This window comes from Prenolepis imparis, unplaced genomic scaffold (genome assembly GCF_030444845.1).
Source record: "Prenolepis imparis isolate NDT839.2.m4 unplaced genomic scaffold, iyPreImpa1.0 SCAF_8, whole genome shotgun sequence".
In the NCBI taxonomy this organism is placed as follows: domain Eukaryota; kingdom Metazoa; phylum Arthropoda; class Insecta; order Hymenoptera; family Formicidae; genus Prenolepis; species Prenolepis imparis.
Window position 1 is genome coordinate 7,163,632 of NW_028141166.1, and position 17,056 is coordinate 7,180,687.

Sequence of the window (17,056 nt, forward strand, 5' to 3'; positions counted from 1 at the left end):
GCGGAAGGTTCTTTATCGGAAGGATTCTCAATGCTTGGTCAGAACAATGTGTGTGGTATTCGTCGTACAGCAATATCCTTTGTCGTCGTTGCGATTGTGCCCACTTCCGTGGGAATTCGCAGAACGGAAGTGCAATTTCTGGCTGGTACCGCGCCGTGTCCAGCTTCCATGGCAGCAGCGCGAAAAAAAGCAATTCTTAAAGAAGCGATGCCAGGTGCAACGCGCTCTCTCGCGCCTTTTCATAACGAATACTCCGGATATAATTCGACGAAATCGTGATACTTGCGATATCAGTCTCCTTCGAGCGAGAGTGTTTTACGAAGATGATCAATGAAAGACGATATTTCGCGGTTGTAAGATTCTGTAGCGTTTAATCTGTAATGTGTTTGTGATAATGCGATTTTTCCGAGTTGCATTCTGATAATGTCAAATAAACTTTTTATTTTTTATTAAAAATTTTTTAATTAATTTATTAAAAAAGTTACTATTAAAGTTGTACATTATTAACTTTATATTATTAAAAATTACCATGCTGAATCATCAGTTCTGCGATTATAAAGATTAAAATAATCGCCTAGCGATAAACGCTACAGAATGCTCATCCATTGTAGACAGATGTTTTGACGTAATATATAATAGGTCGTGCACATAATTTACGTATAATGAGCTGCAGTAAACACGAGTGTCGTAAACTTCAAGTATGCAATTCTTTGCTTTTTATGAAAAGACGAAAATTAGGCATGTTTATAAAAATGGGAAAGAAGGCAAAAGGAATATATTAAAATACACAGGTTTTTTTTTTTTATAAATATAGAAATATATTTTTTTTTACATTAATCTATATATATATGTAAACTGTGCGAATTATTTATCCCAAATTATAAATATCAATTGAGTATAATCACGTGTATTGCACGTTGCACGTTCGTCTCTATATAAATATTAAATTAAATAAAGTTACATGGCGATGCTTTAAAATTAGTATAACTGAGTTTAATTCAAAACAAATCATGATCTAATCGCTTCTTTTCAGATATTAATAAAATTTATTAATTAAAAGTATAAATTTTGCTTTGGTTTCTTTAAGACAAGTTTTGGCTCATTATACCTTCTCTGACTAGAATTTATAAACTGATCAATAATTTTCAGTTTAATTAATAAACAGTCGCAGTTCGAGAATGTAATCTTATCACATTTGTTTACGATTATTTTATATTCGCCGCATTCTTGCGCTATTCGTATAAAAATCTATCTAATTTCACTCAAAATTTTCGAGTAGAAATTTACAAATAATTTTTATCATTCCATTGAAGATGAATCACAAATTTTGAAATTTAACATTTATATAGTTTCTTGTACGAAGAACATTTTCTCTCATCGCTGCTATTAAAAATCTTTACTACTATCTATTAGATCGAATAATATTACGATTTTTCTAGCTTAGCTTTTTTTGCCGCAATTTCGTCCATCGGTTCGTCATTTCTTCTTGCATTTTTTTCTATTTTTTCTGTCTGTTCTTCCTGCTCGTTCCGATTCTCTTCTTCGTTAACTAAATTTGTGGAATCAGAAATTTCGTTTCCGTGTTCATCCAGTTTCATCCATTCGTAACGGCCAGATAATGGCACTCCACGCTTAAAATCAAAGTTCCATTTCTTCTTGTCCTGCGCATCAACACACAAATCACTTTTATTTGCGTAGAATTACTTCATCGAGATTTATGTATTCAATAGATGAGAAATAATTTTAATCAACGATTGCTTGGATTTAACTTCTTGGAGAAAAATCATTTTGTTTCTTACTTCTTCTGCTCTTCGTTGGTTTTCCTCTCTAATTTGATTGCTAAAGTTCTCTTCCTCGCCATTCTCGCTGTCCTTTTCGTCTGCAAAAAGTTTTCTACGCGTACTTTCTATCGATTTTCTGACATATTCATCCATTATCAGCCGGGGTCTTGTAAGAAAAATAAATTTTTTAATGTAAAAAAATTTTTAAAAATTTATTCTTATATTTATTTAAACATTGTAAAAAACTTTCTCTTTCTCAATGTTTTTTTATCAATCTTATAATTTTGATTATATTTACGTAAAAAAAGAAATTTATCTTGTATAGATATATAGATAGATTTCATGAGCCTTGATTTCTCTACCAAATGTAAAGACAGATTAATCGCATAAACAGAGTTGAAAAATTGATACATAAATTAATTTTGTTTATATTTTTATATATTTTTGCAGTGCACTAAACGTACAATTGGAATGAGTAATTGGTGTTACTATTTATTTAGTTATTTATTTATTTTTATGCAATGCATTATTAATTTTGAAAAAATTTATTGTTTCTATATATAGTATAAAATATTAAAAGAAATACTTTATTCTATAATACATTATATTTATTTATATATTTTTTAAATATTTGTTTATAATTAATACAAGAAAATTAATTATAAATATGTAAATATAATATTTTTTATATACAATTTTGTATCAATTACTTGAAATTGTCAAAGAAATTTTTTAGAAAAATTTATCAATCAGAGCTTACCTATTTTCTAGCAAAACGATTAGATTAATTGAATACGAAACTACTGGTTAAAGGTTTTTAACCAGTAGGTTTTCCGTTGGATGGAACAAATAAACTTGTTGATAAACTTTTAAATATCTACAAGGATATGTTTAGAAACACAATTATAATATGATCGTGTTTGTTTCACAGCAAACTTCAAAATATCAAAAAAGAGTTTTATCATAATTTCAGTTGTGAGTTGTAATTGCACTGTATTTTTATTTCGTTTGTTAATAATTTCAAGAGTTATTCTACATGCCACATACAACGAGAAGCTTATTAATATTCTTCTGTGTAAAGCTGACTAACTACCAGGAAAATTTTTTGCATAATAATAACTACTTGATATTAATCATCAAATCAACACACGACGAGTTATGGTTATGAACTACACGTTTTGTAAATAAGATAGCATGCGTTGAGCCTTTACGTGAGGCAAGACTCTATCTATATATGCAAACGGTAAAAGAAGGAGAAAAGAGAGAGAGAGAGAGAAAGAAAGAGATAGAAACTATCAGCATTGTCGGGCAATATGCCGTTGGACGGATGTATTGGAATGCATTATACTTCCGGCATACACAATTGCGGGCACATACCGAAAGCTGTCTGTTACTTTCGTATGTACTCTTGGAAGTCTTTTGATATCATTGTGTGATACTTACAATTAGATATTTTGCATGATAAAGATTTTTAAATATATGCAATATATGTACGAGTATTATAATATTTTATAATATGAAGATTTTATTATTAAATTATTTTAAATTCAAATTTAGAAAAAAAAATGAAAATTATGCGTCACAAACTTATAGAAAGTTTTGTAATGAATAGTTTTCAATTTTTATATATATAGTAGACCAATTTTAAAAATAAGTTTTTCTAATTCGTGAATTATATATATATATAATTGTAAATCCATGGACTACATTGCACAAACATTCATAATGCATCAAAAAATGCACTTGTGTATCCTTAATTACCTTTGCATCGCATAAAAGATAATTTTGGTAATTAACTCTACTTTAATCGGCACGCGTTCTCTCTCTCTTTCCCTTAATGAACATCGCAGAAGCACCTCCCGAAGCCAATAAGAATCAAATACAGATTCTCAAAATTACATCAGAATTGAAGATAAGATTTTTTTCTCTTTTATATTTCGCCCTTTAATGATCGCGAATCGAATCTCGCTTTTTACGCGCGTTGTTTAACATAAACTGGTTTGATCGGGCCCGGTTTTCGCCGAGGGCATTAACAAGCGGATTCCGCGTTGTTCGCGTAATTACTATGGTGCATTTTGGCGCAGATGATACAGTCAAGTGCATTAATTCCGCCGATTATACGTAGACGATATCAGAGTAAAAGAAAAAAAAAAACGCAATACGATGCATCTCCCTGCACACACCGAGCGGGTTAATGTACTCGAATGTAATACGTGCTTTCCTCTCCCGACATTTCGGCCACACTTACACGGATCCAGAAGATAAATGGATGCTGCGCGGTCCACGAATCAAGGTGCAAGATGACTTGCAAAAGAGAAAGAGAAAGAGACATAAAAACGAGTACACATTGTTGGAATCACTCGAATGGCGTCATGCCGGGTTCGCGATCATCCGATTCTCGACATAATATATTGTGGCGTCGTATTAACTCGAAAATTGCAATTGTCCGAGAACGGTATTTTGTTTCTGCGACTGCCATATACCTTTAACGATCATCCAATTATCGCGGATTTATTGCTGGCATAAATTGCCGCGCACCGTTTATTTGGTCGTCTAAAGTTGACAACAGCGATTTATTTAGAGTACTGTACATATGTCTGCCCAGCGGACCTAACTGGAAGTACTCGTTTGAAATGATATCTTTTGCAGCTTCAACGAAGCATGAAATTATTTATTTTCCTCGCATTGCTAGCTTTTCATTTCTTTATTATTATAGAGTTCCTATAATTATAGTTCCTATAATTAGAGTTCATACAAAAGTGTCATATTTAAATAGTTGTATAGATCGATAGTCCTTCGCATTGTTTCCTCGCACATTCCGCTTATATGTCTATAGTCTATTAAACAGGTAGTACGGGTTTACACGGAGGTGCATGCCTTTTCTCTGACCTACTTACTCATTCAACTATTCCCAAATACACTGAATAAATATATTGGATTGCACATTTAATTTCTTTCTTTCATCATATTCTCCATTATCACACGAGAAACAAATATTACATTTTATTAAATTGCATACAATAATAATCTACTTTAAATCGAGGATTTTGTAGTTGAAAAGAAATGCGTATAATGTAAGTAAAATGTGCATACGAAAAACACTGCGGTTAATATGTGTAGTATAATTTTATCATAATTTTTGCAAGTTTTATTTTTCACATTTTCACGCGTTATGCTAATTTTATCGATCTTGTGCTAAAGCTACACCAAAACTTCAACAACAAATATATTTATTGAAAGAGAGAGAGAAGAGTACACGGAGAAAATATTACAATGAAAATTTTTATAATTATGGAATACATAAGAGAAATTACGATATTTTTATTCAATAATATTATATACGTATTATATTTTACAAAGGAGTATTTTAATTGTCTAAATATTTTGATGCAAAACAAACATGCATAATTTACAATTTTTATAATAATAAATATCTTAATGTCGGTATATTCCAGCTTTATAATAAATGTAAAAGAAAATTGTATTTTTTATTGTAAAATTTTCTCCGTGTATGGATTGCAGAAGTAATTAAAAGACGAAAAAAATTATGTCACATCCGTTGAAATAAATTCAATTTGTTTAAACATTTATCTACTCACTTCTTCGGGGTGTTTTTCATCCGGTCTCTCGCGAATGTATGTACGTATACGTATATGTGTGTGTGTACGAACGATGATAAGCGGTATGGACTTTATCTGGTATTAATTACACAGACGAGCAAACTCAATCGAGATCACTTTTGTTGCACTTGATAATTGAACGCGCTTATTTATCTCGTCTTAGCACGTGCGTCTCGTCTTTCCGTTTAACGTCGACTTCGTCGCCGGTCGCCAGTTCGTGCACAGTTACATCCGATCGATAAACACGTTTTCGTCGGGGGTGTAGAATTCAATGGGGTAGTTTGATGCGCGCGCATATTCTGCAATGAAAATTGTCAGTGCGCATTCGCGCACGAGGTCTCAATGATAAAATACAATACCGACTTATCGGACTTAATTGGAAAACTCATGCTCGAATGACAGATTTTTTTAAGATAATTGAATAATGACGTAATTAATAAGAATAAGATTGTTTTGAATATTATTTCAAAATAAATTTAAATTAATACGAACTCTTTTTGTCGATTTATTTTAAAAAGATTAAATTTTTTGTTTTTTTGTTTTTTTTTTGTTGTTTAAACTCGATTAATATTTTTTCACAGAAATTAGCTGATTAAAGCGTTAATTTGCTAATTAAATTTTAAAATAATAATATGTTAAAAAATTAAAATAGTAATATGTTGTAAATAATGTTATAATATATCTTATTCTCGATTAATATTTTTTGACAGAAATCAGCTGATAACTGTCAAAAATATTAATCGAGTTTAAAGTATTATAACATATTATTTAAAACATATTATTATTTTAATTTTTATAACATATTATTATTTTAAAAATTAATTAGCAAATTAACGCTTCAATCAGCTGATTTGTGTCAAAAAATATTAATAAAGCGGAAATTTGATAATTAAATATTCTAGCTTACATATTTATATTTATATTATGTATGTTACAATGCGAAATAATAAGATTATTCTAATATATATATGTATTTTATTTGTTACAGGTAGCATTGCGATACACAGTGCGATTCACCGCGTCGTGTCGGGAGTGCCGTGTAAAGTGTCGCGCGTCGGGAGTGCCGTGTAAAATTTCACGTGTCGGGAGTATCGTTAAAATATAAAGTGTCGGACAGTCGTAATTGTTCATATTTTCGCGAGTATCGTGAGTGCTACGAGGGAGCAATGACGGTCGACCAAGAGAGGAGGAGGAGGCCCGGGGAGGCATCGGGCAACAATGGGGCAACTGTGAGGTATGCGATATGAAAACATTTCTTCTAAACTGCATTATTTATGAGATATTCGACACACACACATATGTATATTGTATATACATAATTTGAATATTTTGTTTTCAGATCAATGTGTGCTGTGTACTACAACTCCGCTATTCTACGTATCGGTGAGTCAAAAATTGTTTATTTTTTAACATTTTTCTATCGCTGTAATGGGGTATATAATATGTTGCAAATATTAAAATAATTGTTTCAAATAATATGTTATAATATCTTATCCGCGATTAATATTTTTTGACAAAAATCAGCTGATAATTGTCAAAAATATTAATTGAATTTAAATATTATAACATCCTTTTTTAAAAAAGTCATGTAATTGTAAGTCGATTCTCGCAAGTATTGTGCATCATTTTCGCGATGCTGATTGACTGTTTCGATCTGACTGATTCGCGTTGTGCGTTATATTCGTAGCATTGAGAGGTTGTCATCGCAAGGATTAATAGTTTAACAGTTTGTTCAAAATAAAATTAAATAAAATAATATGTTTTAAATAATATGTTATAATATTTTAAACTTGATTAATATTTTTAATAGTTATCAGCTGATTTCTGTCAAAAAATATTAATCGCGGATAAGGTATATTATAACATTATTTAAAACTAATATTATTATTTTATTTAATTTTATTTTGAACAAACTCAAAATCTTTTGAGTTTCTTCTGTTAATCTTCGCAATGACTGCCTCTTGATGCTATGAATATAACGCACAACGCGAATCTTGATAGTCAATCAGCATCGAAGAAAAGCGATAACAATAAACTTTGATATACGAATATCGACTTTACACTGAATTTTTTCTTAGAATTTACCCTGAAAATCATGGTAATCGTGGGATAATACGATATGGAAAGAATTGTATAAGAATTTCTCTGATTAATATTTATCACAATAAAAATAATAATATCTATCACAATAAAATATAAAACATGTTTGATTAATTTTAAACTGCATAGCAAAATTAATCAAACATATTTTATATTTTATTGTAATAGATATTATTATTTTTATTGTGAAAGATATTAGAGAAATTCTTATAAAATTCTTTTTATACTATATTGTCCCACGATTACCATGATTTTCAGGGTAAATTCTAAGAGAATATTCTCTTTGTGTACATATCTTTTTATTAAAAGATTTGGCATCTTTTTAATGTGAAAATATTAGTCGAATGACCTGTCAAAAAAGATTTTTGTATAGAAGGCAGTAATTTACAGCTTATTTTTCACATTTTTCGGCAAATCACTTGTAACTCACTCAATTGCTAATCCCAAAATATTCTATGATGTAATATCGTTTTTTCTGCAACAATATCTATATTTATATGAGCACGATGTGGTATAATGAGTAAAGACGTTCGTTAACTTGTCGAACGTCGGAGAGCGCGTTATTGCGTTCGCGAAACTCGGGATGCGACTAATCCAAGGTAAGAGTGCACTGCTGCATCTCGGTTGCAGCACTAGCCTAGATTCGCGTTAGACCTCGCTTACGGATAGCCACGAGAAGCACGACAGTGCAAACAGCACGCATGCGCGTTAAACGACAATTCGTTAACCGCACGTTTTATTCGCGCGGTCGTTCATCCCGCAAGGCGGAATTTGTATCGGCCGACAAATATGGATGGATGGATGGATGGATGGATTCTTCCGTGAAAATATTCGCGAACGTTCCGCGAACTTTGTTGCTCTCGCGAGACAAAGGGAAGGATGGGAATTAGCAGGAAACTCGCGCTGGACCATCTCCGAGAGGCGCGATGGGACTTATCACACCGTGCATTTCCGTTCCGTACTAATGTCTCCTTTCGTAGAATCTATCTGGGCGGAATGGAACGTAATTAACGATGTATATCCGCAATGAGTCGCACGATGCTATAACGATAACACTTTAATTAAATAGCGCTGCGCCGTTATCGGCTCAAGCTCAAGGTTGCAATTTTCCGAGAAGCGTCTGACGGATTGCATTTATGATCAACGAAAGAGTAACGCGATCATTTATTCGTATATCGGTTCGTAAAATTCGATATGTATATCTCGATTGAACACAACGCGAAGATCGTTCTGACTCTCATTGTATCATATTGAAACGCAATTCGCGATAAGATGCGTGACTGTGTTGTGAGAAAAAGCTGCATTGCCTCGTGACAATTGACCTTTTCACACAACTTGATCAAAACAAAATAAGCAGTTGCCAATTAAGCTAATATACCATCTGCGTATTTTAGCTTATTTGTAAATATTTTATTTATAGCATACCTAACGCTGATATTTTTTATTCGAAAAGATAGAAATTTAAAAATACTTTAAATCTCTCTTAAAAATACTTTTTGAATCTCTAAAAGATTATTAATATACTAATTGCAAAAATTTATATATATATATATATAAATTTATATCATCAATAATATATCATTATCAGTATTAATATCATTATTAATATCAATTATCACACACACACAATGCTATATATATATTATGAAGATAATTGATATTGATAATAATATTATTGGCGATATAAATTATGATATATATTAGTGGTTGTATATATATATATATATATATATATATAAATTTTTGCGATTAATACATCAATAATCTCTTAGCGATTCAAAACTATTTTTATGTACACATATAAATCTCTCTTCTTCCTCCCTCCCTCCCTCTCTCTCGTTTTCTCTTTCTCTCAATAGTTTTAAATAAATAGTTTAGAAATAGTTTTGAATCACTGAAAAATTATTGATATATTGCAAAAATTTATATATATATATATATATATTATCGATATTTTTACGATATAACGTTTAATTTTTGTGTTTTTAAAAGTATTTTTACGAGATATGTAAGTAGTACAATGATGGGAAGTGCGACGGTGAGGAACGCACTTCTCACACGCGGATACGGTCGTACAATTGCGCTCCAAGTCGCAACTTTAGAAACGTTCTTCGATTCTTTCTCGTTTCCTTGGGCTCGGCCGGCGACGACCTCTTTAACGGCCCCGGGGGCAACCGCCGTTTCGTACCGTTTCGAAGGCGGTGTTCCGTATCGTGACTGCGGTTGAGAAAACACGAGCAAATCGCACGTAAGTTTTTTTTTTTTTTTTTTTTTTTTCTCTTCTCGAATAAGCCCGCACCTCGAACGTCAAACGGCGGAACGTTTTTCGCGCCCGGTTACTTGTCCCCCATCTACGACTCGCTTTTACTTGTCAGCGGGAGTGTTTCTCTCTTTCACAATTGAACAAAACGCATGATTATTTCAAATACACGACGCGACTCTTCCATTTTTACCGGAAAAGATCCATGACTCTTCGTCACGAGCAAAAGTATTCTCTATATGAAATTACCGATGGTTGGTTCTTGATTCGTAGTTTCTTCTCTTCTTCTCTCTGCTGCACTCGATACACACAATCAATCATTCACAATTTCGGAAATTTTGAATTTAATTGTCGCAATAATTCGCGATGATGTTCTGTTCATCTCCCTCGATGTATTCGACACAAGTTCACGTGTGAAAAACTATATAACCTTAATATCGAATGACAGAAGGACGGAAACGTGATAAAAAGAAATAGATATTACGTTACACATAATGATGACAGCATAATTGTCTAGCCAATTAGAAATAAATTTCAATGTATTTAATATCATTAATGTTTGCAGTTATATGACTTTGTAATATTTAGATTATTCTTGATTGATGAAAATGTTATACCTTTAATCTATTACGAATGAAAAGATCTGCTTAAATCAACGCGATCGGTCCACTGTTGTTTTAACCTGACTTCACATGCGAGTTTGACAGCTCGTTTTAGCCGAGTATGCGATATATCGAGGTTGGCACGTCTCTGCTGTATTCATTGTTTCTCGTTTCCTTGCGACACTTTGAGTTCTACGTGATAATATTGCGAATATTCTTTCCATTATTGTGCAAATGCCATATACACGACGATGGATAGCAGTACGGAATAATAATATTTATTACCGTTATTGATTATTGCGAAACAGTTGAAATGTCTCATATTTTATGAATAATACGTGATGTAATGTGCCTTTATTAGTATTAAAAAATAATTTCTTATTCTTCTCACGTGTGAAATATTTGCAAAGATATTAAATTTAGAAAGATGGTAAAAATAATTCTTTTTTTTTTTTTTTATTGAGAATTGCTTTGTTGATAAATAAGATCAGAATACAAAAAGTTTGATTAGGAAGAAGAATCGTTAACATGGGCAAGATTCGAAAAATCCGACTTGCGCAACCGCGCGTAACGCGGTTCTTTCATTCTGCACCTCGACACCTGTGCAAAAGAAGATTCCCCCGAGTATAAATTCCCTCATCCCTGCTCGCCAAGAAATCGACTGAAAGAACGGAGAGGGTTTGACTGGAGTGCCTAAGCCCAGTAATTATTCCGCTTGAGTTACCGGACAAACGGACGGGTTCTTAGCGCTCGAAAAAAATTTCTGCCGGACAGTCCCCTCGTAGCGAAGAAGCCATTTGCATCTCTTAACGCGAGAAAAGATTTCCGATGCTGTTCTAGATAGAGTTAATCTAATGCGATGGAATTTTGCATGATCCGAAACCTCCGCCTAGCAACTGTTAACTTGTTTTGAAGATTAAATGACTTTTATGCATTATTTTTTTATAATATGATGCATCAATACATTTAGGTAATATTTGAACAAATTTTAATGTATTTTTATTTTATATTTCTTTATTAAAATTTAGTTTTGGTTTAAATTATCGTATTTCTAAAAGGAAGTATTTTTGTCTTCTTCGACAATAAAATATTAATTCTATCATAGAACGTATTTTTTTTTTAAATTAAAACAAATGACATAGTTCTGTCACAATTTCTTCATGTTTCGTATCAATAATTTTGTGTTGAAGGAAAATTTGATTGTATCGTGAAACTTTATCTCGTTTTTCTCTATAAGAGATTCTGTTTTGATTCACGGAGAAAATATAATATACATAATATCAATTAACACAATATTAATTAAGGAAAGATTGTACGGCAGTTAATAATGTTATCAAAAGGTGTTTTACCTTGCGCGCGTTCTTGACTTCGTTTCTTATCGCGGGTCGTAAAAATTGCATATGCGCTTGCAGCACTCGAATGCAGACGTTTTATTGACCTATCGCTAATGCGTTTCAGATTTGCTCGATAGCACGCGATCACATTCGTTTCGCATTCTATCGAAGCAGTAATCGTCGATATTAATATTCATCTCTCTCGACGAATATAAAATTTGTCATATTTAATATAAAGTTTTTAACCTGAATTTTTCTGCGTGGTTCCTAATTGCGGTCTTTTTTTTGGCGAGCACTTTGTCGACATCCGGATGTTTCGTTTCTGTCTAAAATCACGTGCTTTAATTTTGACGTCGAAGGAGTCAGGCGTGCCCTCTTGCTTTGACAGGCAACGAACCCCGAACAATTCTTATGAATGGGATGCATATTCATTCATTTCTGAACGATGATACACGTGTTGTGCCTTCCACGGATCCGACATATGCTAAAATCTTTCGCGCCAACTGTCGCTTCCTGCATAAATTCACGGACCTTGAAATATATTCTTCGCGAAAAGAAATCACCCCCGGTCACGCTCTGCTCGAAAAGACTCGCGGCGAGGGATAGGTTGCCATTACAGATACTTATATAGGAAGCGAGTCTTTGATTCCTCTCTGGAAAATCGTTACGGATAGTAACGCGTTAAGTTGTCTTAACGATCCGTGATTCCTGCGTATCTTGAAAATGTGTCGAGTAATAGTCTCGGCAGAAAAACTCGGAAAAAAGTGAAAGACAATGAAAATATAAACGAATGTGCGAGTAAAAATTTCTCTTATTAAAAAAATACGTGTATCTATCTAGTATAAAATGTCTGGCGGGTCTGGCCCCGAAGAAAGTCCTCGAGAAGTCATCTGGCCCTCTTTACGAAGGGTGCATGCGTTTAACGAATCTCCCCATTAATGTCAGAGACTGCTCAGATTCAAAGTTAGCCTGCGGTGTCACCCCTCCGTGCTTTCTACTGTGGTTTAAATCGGTATTAAAAAAAAGCAACCCTCCGATCCAGTGAGAATATTTCCTGTCGGATGTTTTCATCCGGCAGACATTTCTATAGGGGCGGAGGAACCGCACGAGAGAAAAGTCGAAGCGGCCTCACATGCGGTCAATCTGTCTCCGCTGCAAGCTACAGCCATTTATAAGTGCGCGAAGGGAGATTACGGGATAGATAAAGAAACCACGGAATGTTTGGGAAAAATAAATCAGTACTGGGCGTTAATGAGGACTTTGTTTTTTTCGTAAAAATGCAAAATACAAAAAAAAGAAAAAATACAAATTATACGCTTTGTAATATTAAAAGATAGTCTTTATATGGATTAAAAAATTGCAGCTGAGACAAATATAATTAATATTTTATATTTTCCACATAATTATTTTTTAAACGATTTAAACGCTAATTAAATTGTTTTTCGCGTCGTGATAGGAAGTCTAGCATTATCGGAACGTCGTGTTCCGTAAACAAGGGGTTATTAAAGAGTCTTTCACCTCGTAGTATTTATGTCCCGTGCAAGAATGCGAGCAAGAAATTATCGTAGGTTTGCCAAGGTGGTTTCCTTGGCGCTCTCTCGTTCCGATGTTCACGATCGTTATCGGCCGGTTAATTATCTCGGGAACCCTTTAATAATTAACGTTACCGCACGCAATACAATTGCAATTTGCATTCTATCGGGCGGCGGTCATCGTAATTTCTACATCACGTGAAGCGTATTTGTGAATAAATTCCCTTCTTGTGAGTCGGCGTTTTTATTTTTTTTTTTTCTTCGATTGATCGATTATGCAGTTCTCCGATCTATGAAAATATCTACCTTGAAATTCGATTTCTCGGTCCGTGACTTTGTTTGGAGAGGAACACGTTTTATATATATCAGCGAATAGACGAAATTTATGATACAACTCGTTCGGTCGATGTCCTCTCGCGCATTTTTATTCAGGATCTCAGGCTATCAATTTTTTCCGAGGAAACGAGACAACCACCCACAAAAATCCGCCGCCCCCTTAAAGTCTCATTTGCCGCTAGACGAAAATAGATTCAACGTAGGTCGCGCGAACGCGATCGCAGAAATTTATCTAGTATTTGTTTTGCGTTCGCGCAACGCTCGTTCATTTGCGGCAGGTCAGTGACGCGTGTATATGTACGTCCCACGCACTAAAGAGATCATCGGGCGACGATTCTTTTGTGGTCCTCATCGAATAAAACACTGCACTTTTTCGTTGTCGAACTTTTCTTTCATTTCTCATACATAATACGAGTTTCTCTCTGGCATATTTGTCAAACTTATTTCCAAAAATAATATAAATTCTTATTTTGCAAAAGTGTAAGAGCAATAATTTTATAAGGGCATATAACGTTATTTGGAAAAATAATTTTATTTTATTCACAGTTTGATAAAAATTCTAGTTACGTAATTATAGTTCGATAGAATATGTCAGAGGAAAGGAATGTCGCAACGAAAGCGTCGCGTGCATCTGATGAATTCTACAGACACACGAGCGCAATACTTAGCACATCTATTTCGGATAGTCAAATATTTATTTTCGCACCGTCTGAAATTTGAAAGATCAATGTATATACAAAGATATTGAATGTCAATGAGACGATTTTTTTCGGGAATAATGGTTTAATTTGCAATGTGTAAAATTACTCGACGTACTTGATATAAAAAACGAGATAAATTTTTAAACGTAGAGTAGAAAAACGATTTTCCACCCTTTCAATAAGAAGAAAAAATAAAAAATCTCACTTTTTGTTTCTTTGCTTCACGTTCCTTGTTTTTTATTCGTGTTTACGTACATATAAGAGGCAAAAGGCTAATTATCATTCCTGTTTCCAACCGAGAATATTCACGGAAAATATACTGCGCAGTATACTAAAGCGTATAACATTTAATTACTTATAATTGCTTGGTTACACATATTCAAGGAATTCGCATTTATACCAACGGGGTATGCTTGATATCCGATCTAGATCAAGATTATATGATACGTGAATTATTCTTCTTCTTCTTGTATCTTTGAATTACATTATAGTACAGCAATAGCTTTGTAATAGTTCGTTTCGCTAAATAATTGCCGTAATTTGTAACGAGAGAAACACTTTTAAAGGGATAAGGTGTATTAAATATGAGTAAGTGAAACTTTTTCGCTATAGTTATACAAATCACTTTTTTTATTACTTCTGCTTCTACATTAATTAAATTTTCATTATTTATTATTCTGCATTAATTAGATTTCTTACGTTAATATATTCGATGTTACTATATGTGATGATAATATTAGCGCGTAAAAGTTGCATAATTTACAGATCGATTTTTAAAAATATTATTTTATTTATTTTTTAAATATTACACTTATGCTTATGAAATAAATTCCAAGTATATTTAAAAAATAATGTCGAATGTATTAACGTAAGAAATTAATACAGAATAATAAATAATGAAAATTTAATTAATGTAGAAGCAGAATAAAAAAAGTGATTTGAATAACTAGTTAGCGAAAAAGTTTCACTTACATTAGATAAAACTTATTCTCCCAAAAGAATTCAAAGATACAAAGAGGAGAACAATATTATATTTATCCTTGATATTTATATAGGATTAAATACTTTTATTTTCCCATCATCGAAGCGGGTTTTCGAATAAGTCCGCCATCTGTTAAAAATTAAAACATTATCTGACCTGTTGGAAACATAAGTCTTTTCTTATCTCACGAGTTTTATCAGTGCGATTATTGCGAAACACGCAAGTATGGAATCCGGGCATTGTTCTATCGATGACGATGTGCTCGTTAAATGTATACGGTTCTCGATACCGAGAAGAGAGAAGGGCATATATAAAAGATTAGAGTCTGTGGGCGCATTCAACCTGACCCCGGAATTCAAAACCCTCTGGCACACAATTACCTCTTTTCTCGGGAGAAATTTAAAACCCGCGCCGCGAACCCGAGGAGCCCAGGAAATGGCATACGACGTAACGTTACACTGTTAAATCCCGTATGTAACGCTAGTCACGTGTATCCTCTTTTTCCTCTGTTCTTTTCGGCCCTTCCTCCTCTGTTATGAGTTACCGGATGCGAGAGCGACCGCAAAATCTCGTAGAATCTATGCGATACATTTTGTTTCACGCGAATCGATGCTACGATGTCTAGTTTCGTCATGCACGTAGAGAATGCTATGCAATTAGTCCGTGTAATTTGAGAAATCGTATATATGTATATGTCACGATGTGTGTCGAATGTATGTCATGTCGTTCTAGATTTTACGTGACCGACCAAGAGATACGTATGTGCAAATTCACGCAATCGAAAGATTGAATACAATTTGCTTCTCTGTGCAGTTATTAAATCATTCGAGCAATTTCATCCTTTATCTTTTATGATCGCATCTTGCATGCATATGGCACGTTTACTTGATCCCTTTAAATCTAGATATTTTTGCGTGCAAATAATATGGAGAATAAATCCGTGCGTTATTATAGTTGTATTTAAATGGAGTTAAGCTAGAATCATACACACAATGAAATATTTCGCGGTATGATTTAGATAAAAAAAATTAATAAATAAAAGTTTAGCCAGAGTAATTTTGTACATGTGGCAAACACTTCTAATTTTTTAAATATAAATTTTACACAGAGAAAATAGTCATTTTTCGAACGAAAAACTGTACTATAATTAATATTACAATTTTTTGTCTAAAAGAAATGATAGTTTTTAATTGTAACACACACAATGTAAAGAAAATTATTATTCTCAAATCTGCCTCGTATTCAAAATTCACTGCACTACTATAACGATTTTAACTCACCTGTGCTTTGTCGTCAACATAACGCCGTTATAAATAAAGCCGCAAAGCCACGGAACGTGACGCGATTGTCAGAAATATTATTGTGCAAATATTCGCGATTAATATCGATTTATTAGAACGATTCCATACGAGATAAAAGAACTGTTCGTCGCAAGTTCACCGCGTCGACTGAAGCCATACTCATCAGCTTCTCGTCAGCGAGAAGGTACGGAATAAGCACGGTCGTTCTTCCATGTTTTAAAGGGACCAAGCTCGTGCACCGAGCTGCATTCCACCGCGGTTAATCCATCTACGTATGTCTATTTATAAGCGGGACACTCACCGCCCTGTGGATTTCGACTCGGGTGCGAGCATGCACTCACGGTCAGAGAGAAGGTCTGTGAACGTCGCGCATCGATTTTATTTATAGAATAACGCAGGGCGTATTGGCTGCAGGAGGGCACCAGAGAGAAAGACATTGGGGTGTGTGCCAGGCAGCGAGGGGATACCGTGCGAGCTTGAAAAAGGAAGTCTATTTCCGGAAAAGGG

General features: G+C 33.5%; 2 protein-coding genes across 10 annotated transcripts in view; one reads left to right on the forward strand and one right to left on the reverse strand.

Moving 5' to 3' along the window:
* Hipk (Homeodomain interacting protein kinase) overlaps nucleotides 1-17,056 on the forward strand; it is a 104,850-nt gene that overhangs the window by 4,234 nt on the left and 83,560 nt on the right. For all 4 annotated transcript variants that reach the window (XM_083044627.1, XM_083044625.1, XM_083044624.1 and 1 more), the window contains exons 2-3: nucleotides 6,390-6,635; nucleotides 6,741-6,784. The gene's annotated coding sequence lies outside the window, so the exon portion shown is untranslated. The remainder of the gene's footprint in view (nucleotides 1-6,389; nucleotides 6,636-6,740; nucleotides 6,785-17,056) is intronic.
* LOC145939967 (uncharacterized) lies at nucleotides 844-16,667 on the reverse strand. 6 transcript variants are annotated; one of them, XM_083044650.1, is made up of 4 exons: nucleotides 7,932-8,736; nucleotides 5,381-5,700; nucleotides 1,800-1,947; nucleotides 845-1,661 (listed from the first exon to the last, which is right to left on the reverse strand). In XM_083044650.1, the coding sequence occupies exons 2-4, from the start codon at nucleotides 5,398-5,400 to the stop codon at nucleotides 1,425-1,427; spliced, it is 405 nt and encodes a 134-aa protein (XP_082900776.1). In that variant the 5' UTR covers nucleotides 5,401-5,700; nucleotides 7,932-8,736; the 3' UTR covers nucleotides 845-1,424. The 6 variants fall into 6 exon arrangements, with proteins under 6 accessions (XP_082900777.1, XP_082900780.1, XP_082900779.1 ...); XM_083044651.1 differs by lacking the exons at nucleotides 5,381-5,700; nucleotides 7,932-8,736 and adding an exon at nucleotides 16,529-16,667 and having other exon boundaries at nucleotides 844-1,661; XM_083044654.1 differs by lacking the exons at nucleotides 5,381-5,700; nucleotides 7,932-8,736 and adding an exon at nucleotides 10,379-10,480 and having other exon boundaries at nucleotides 844-1,661.

Excerpts from the sequence above, each read along its gene's own strand:
- LOC145939967 (XM_083044651.1), bottom strand. The coding sequence starts at position 16,548 with ATGTTGACGACAAAGCACAG. Across the intron at positions 1,948-16,528 it reads ATGTTGACGACAAAGCACAG|ACCCCGGCTGATAATGGATG; the intron begins GTGAGTTAAAAT and ends TTTTCTTACAAG. Across the intron at positions 1,662-1,799 it reads ACCAACGAAGAGCAGAAGAA|GACAAGAAGAAATGGAACTT; the intron begins GTAAGAAACAAA and ends GTTGATGCGCAG.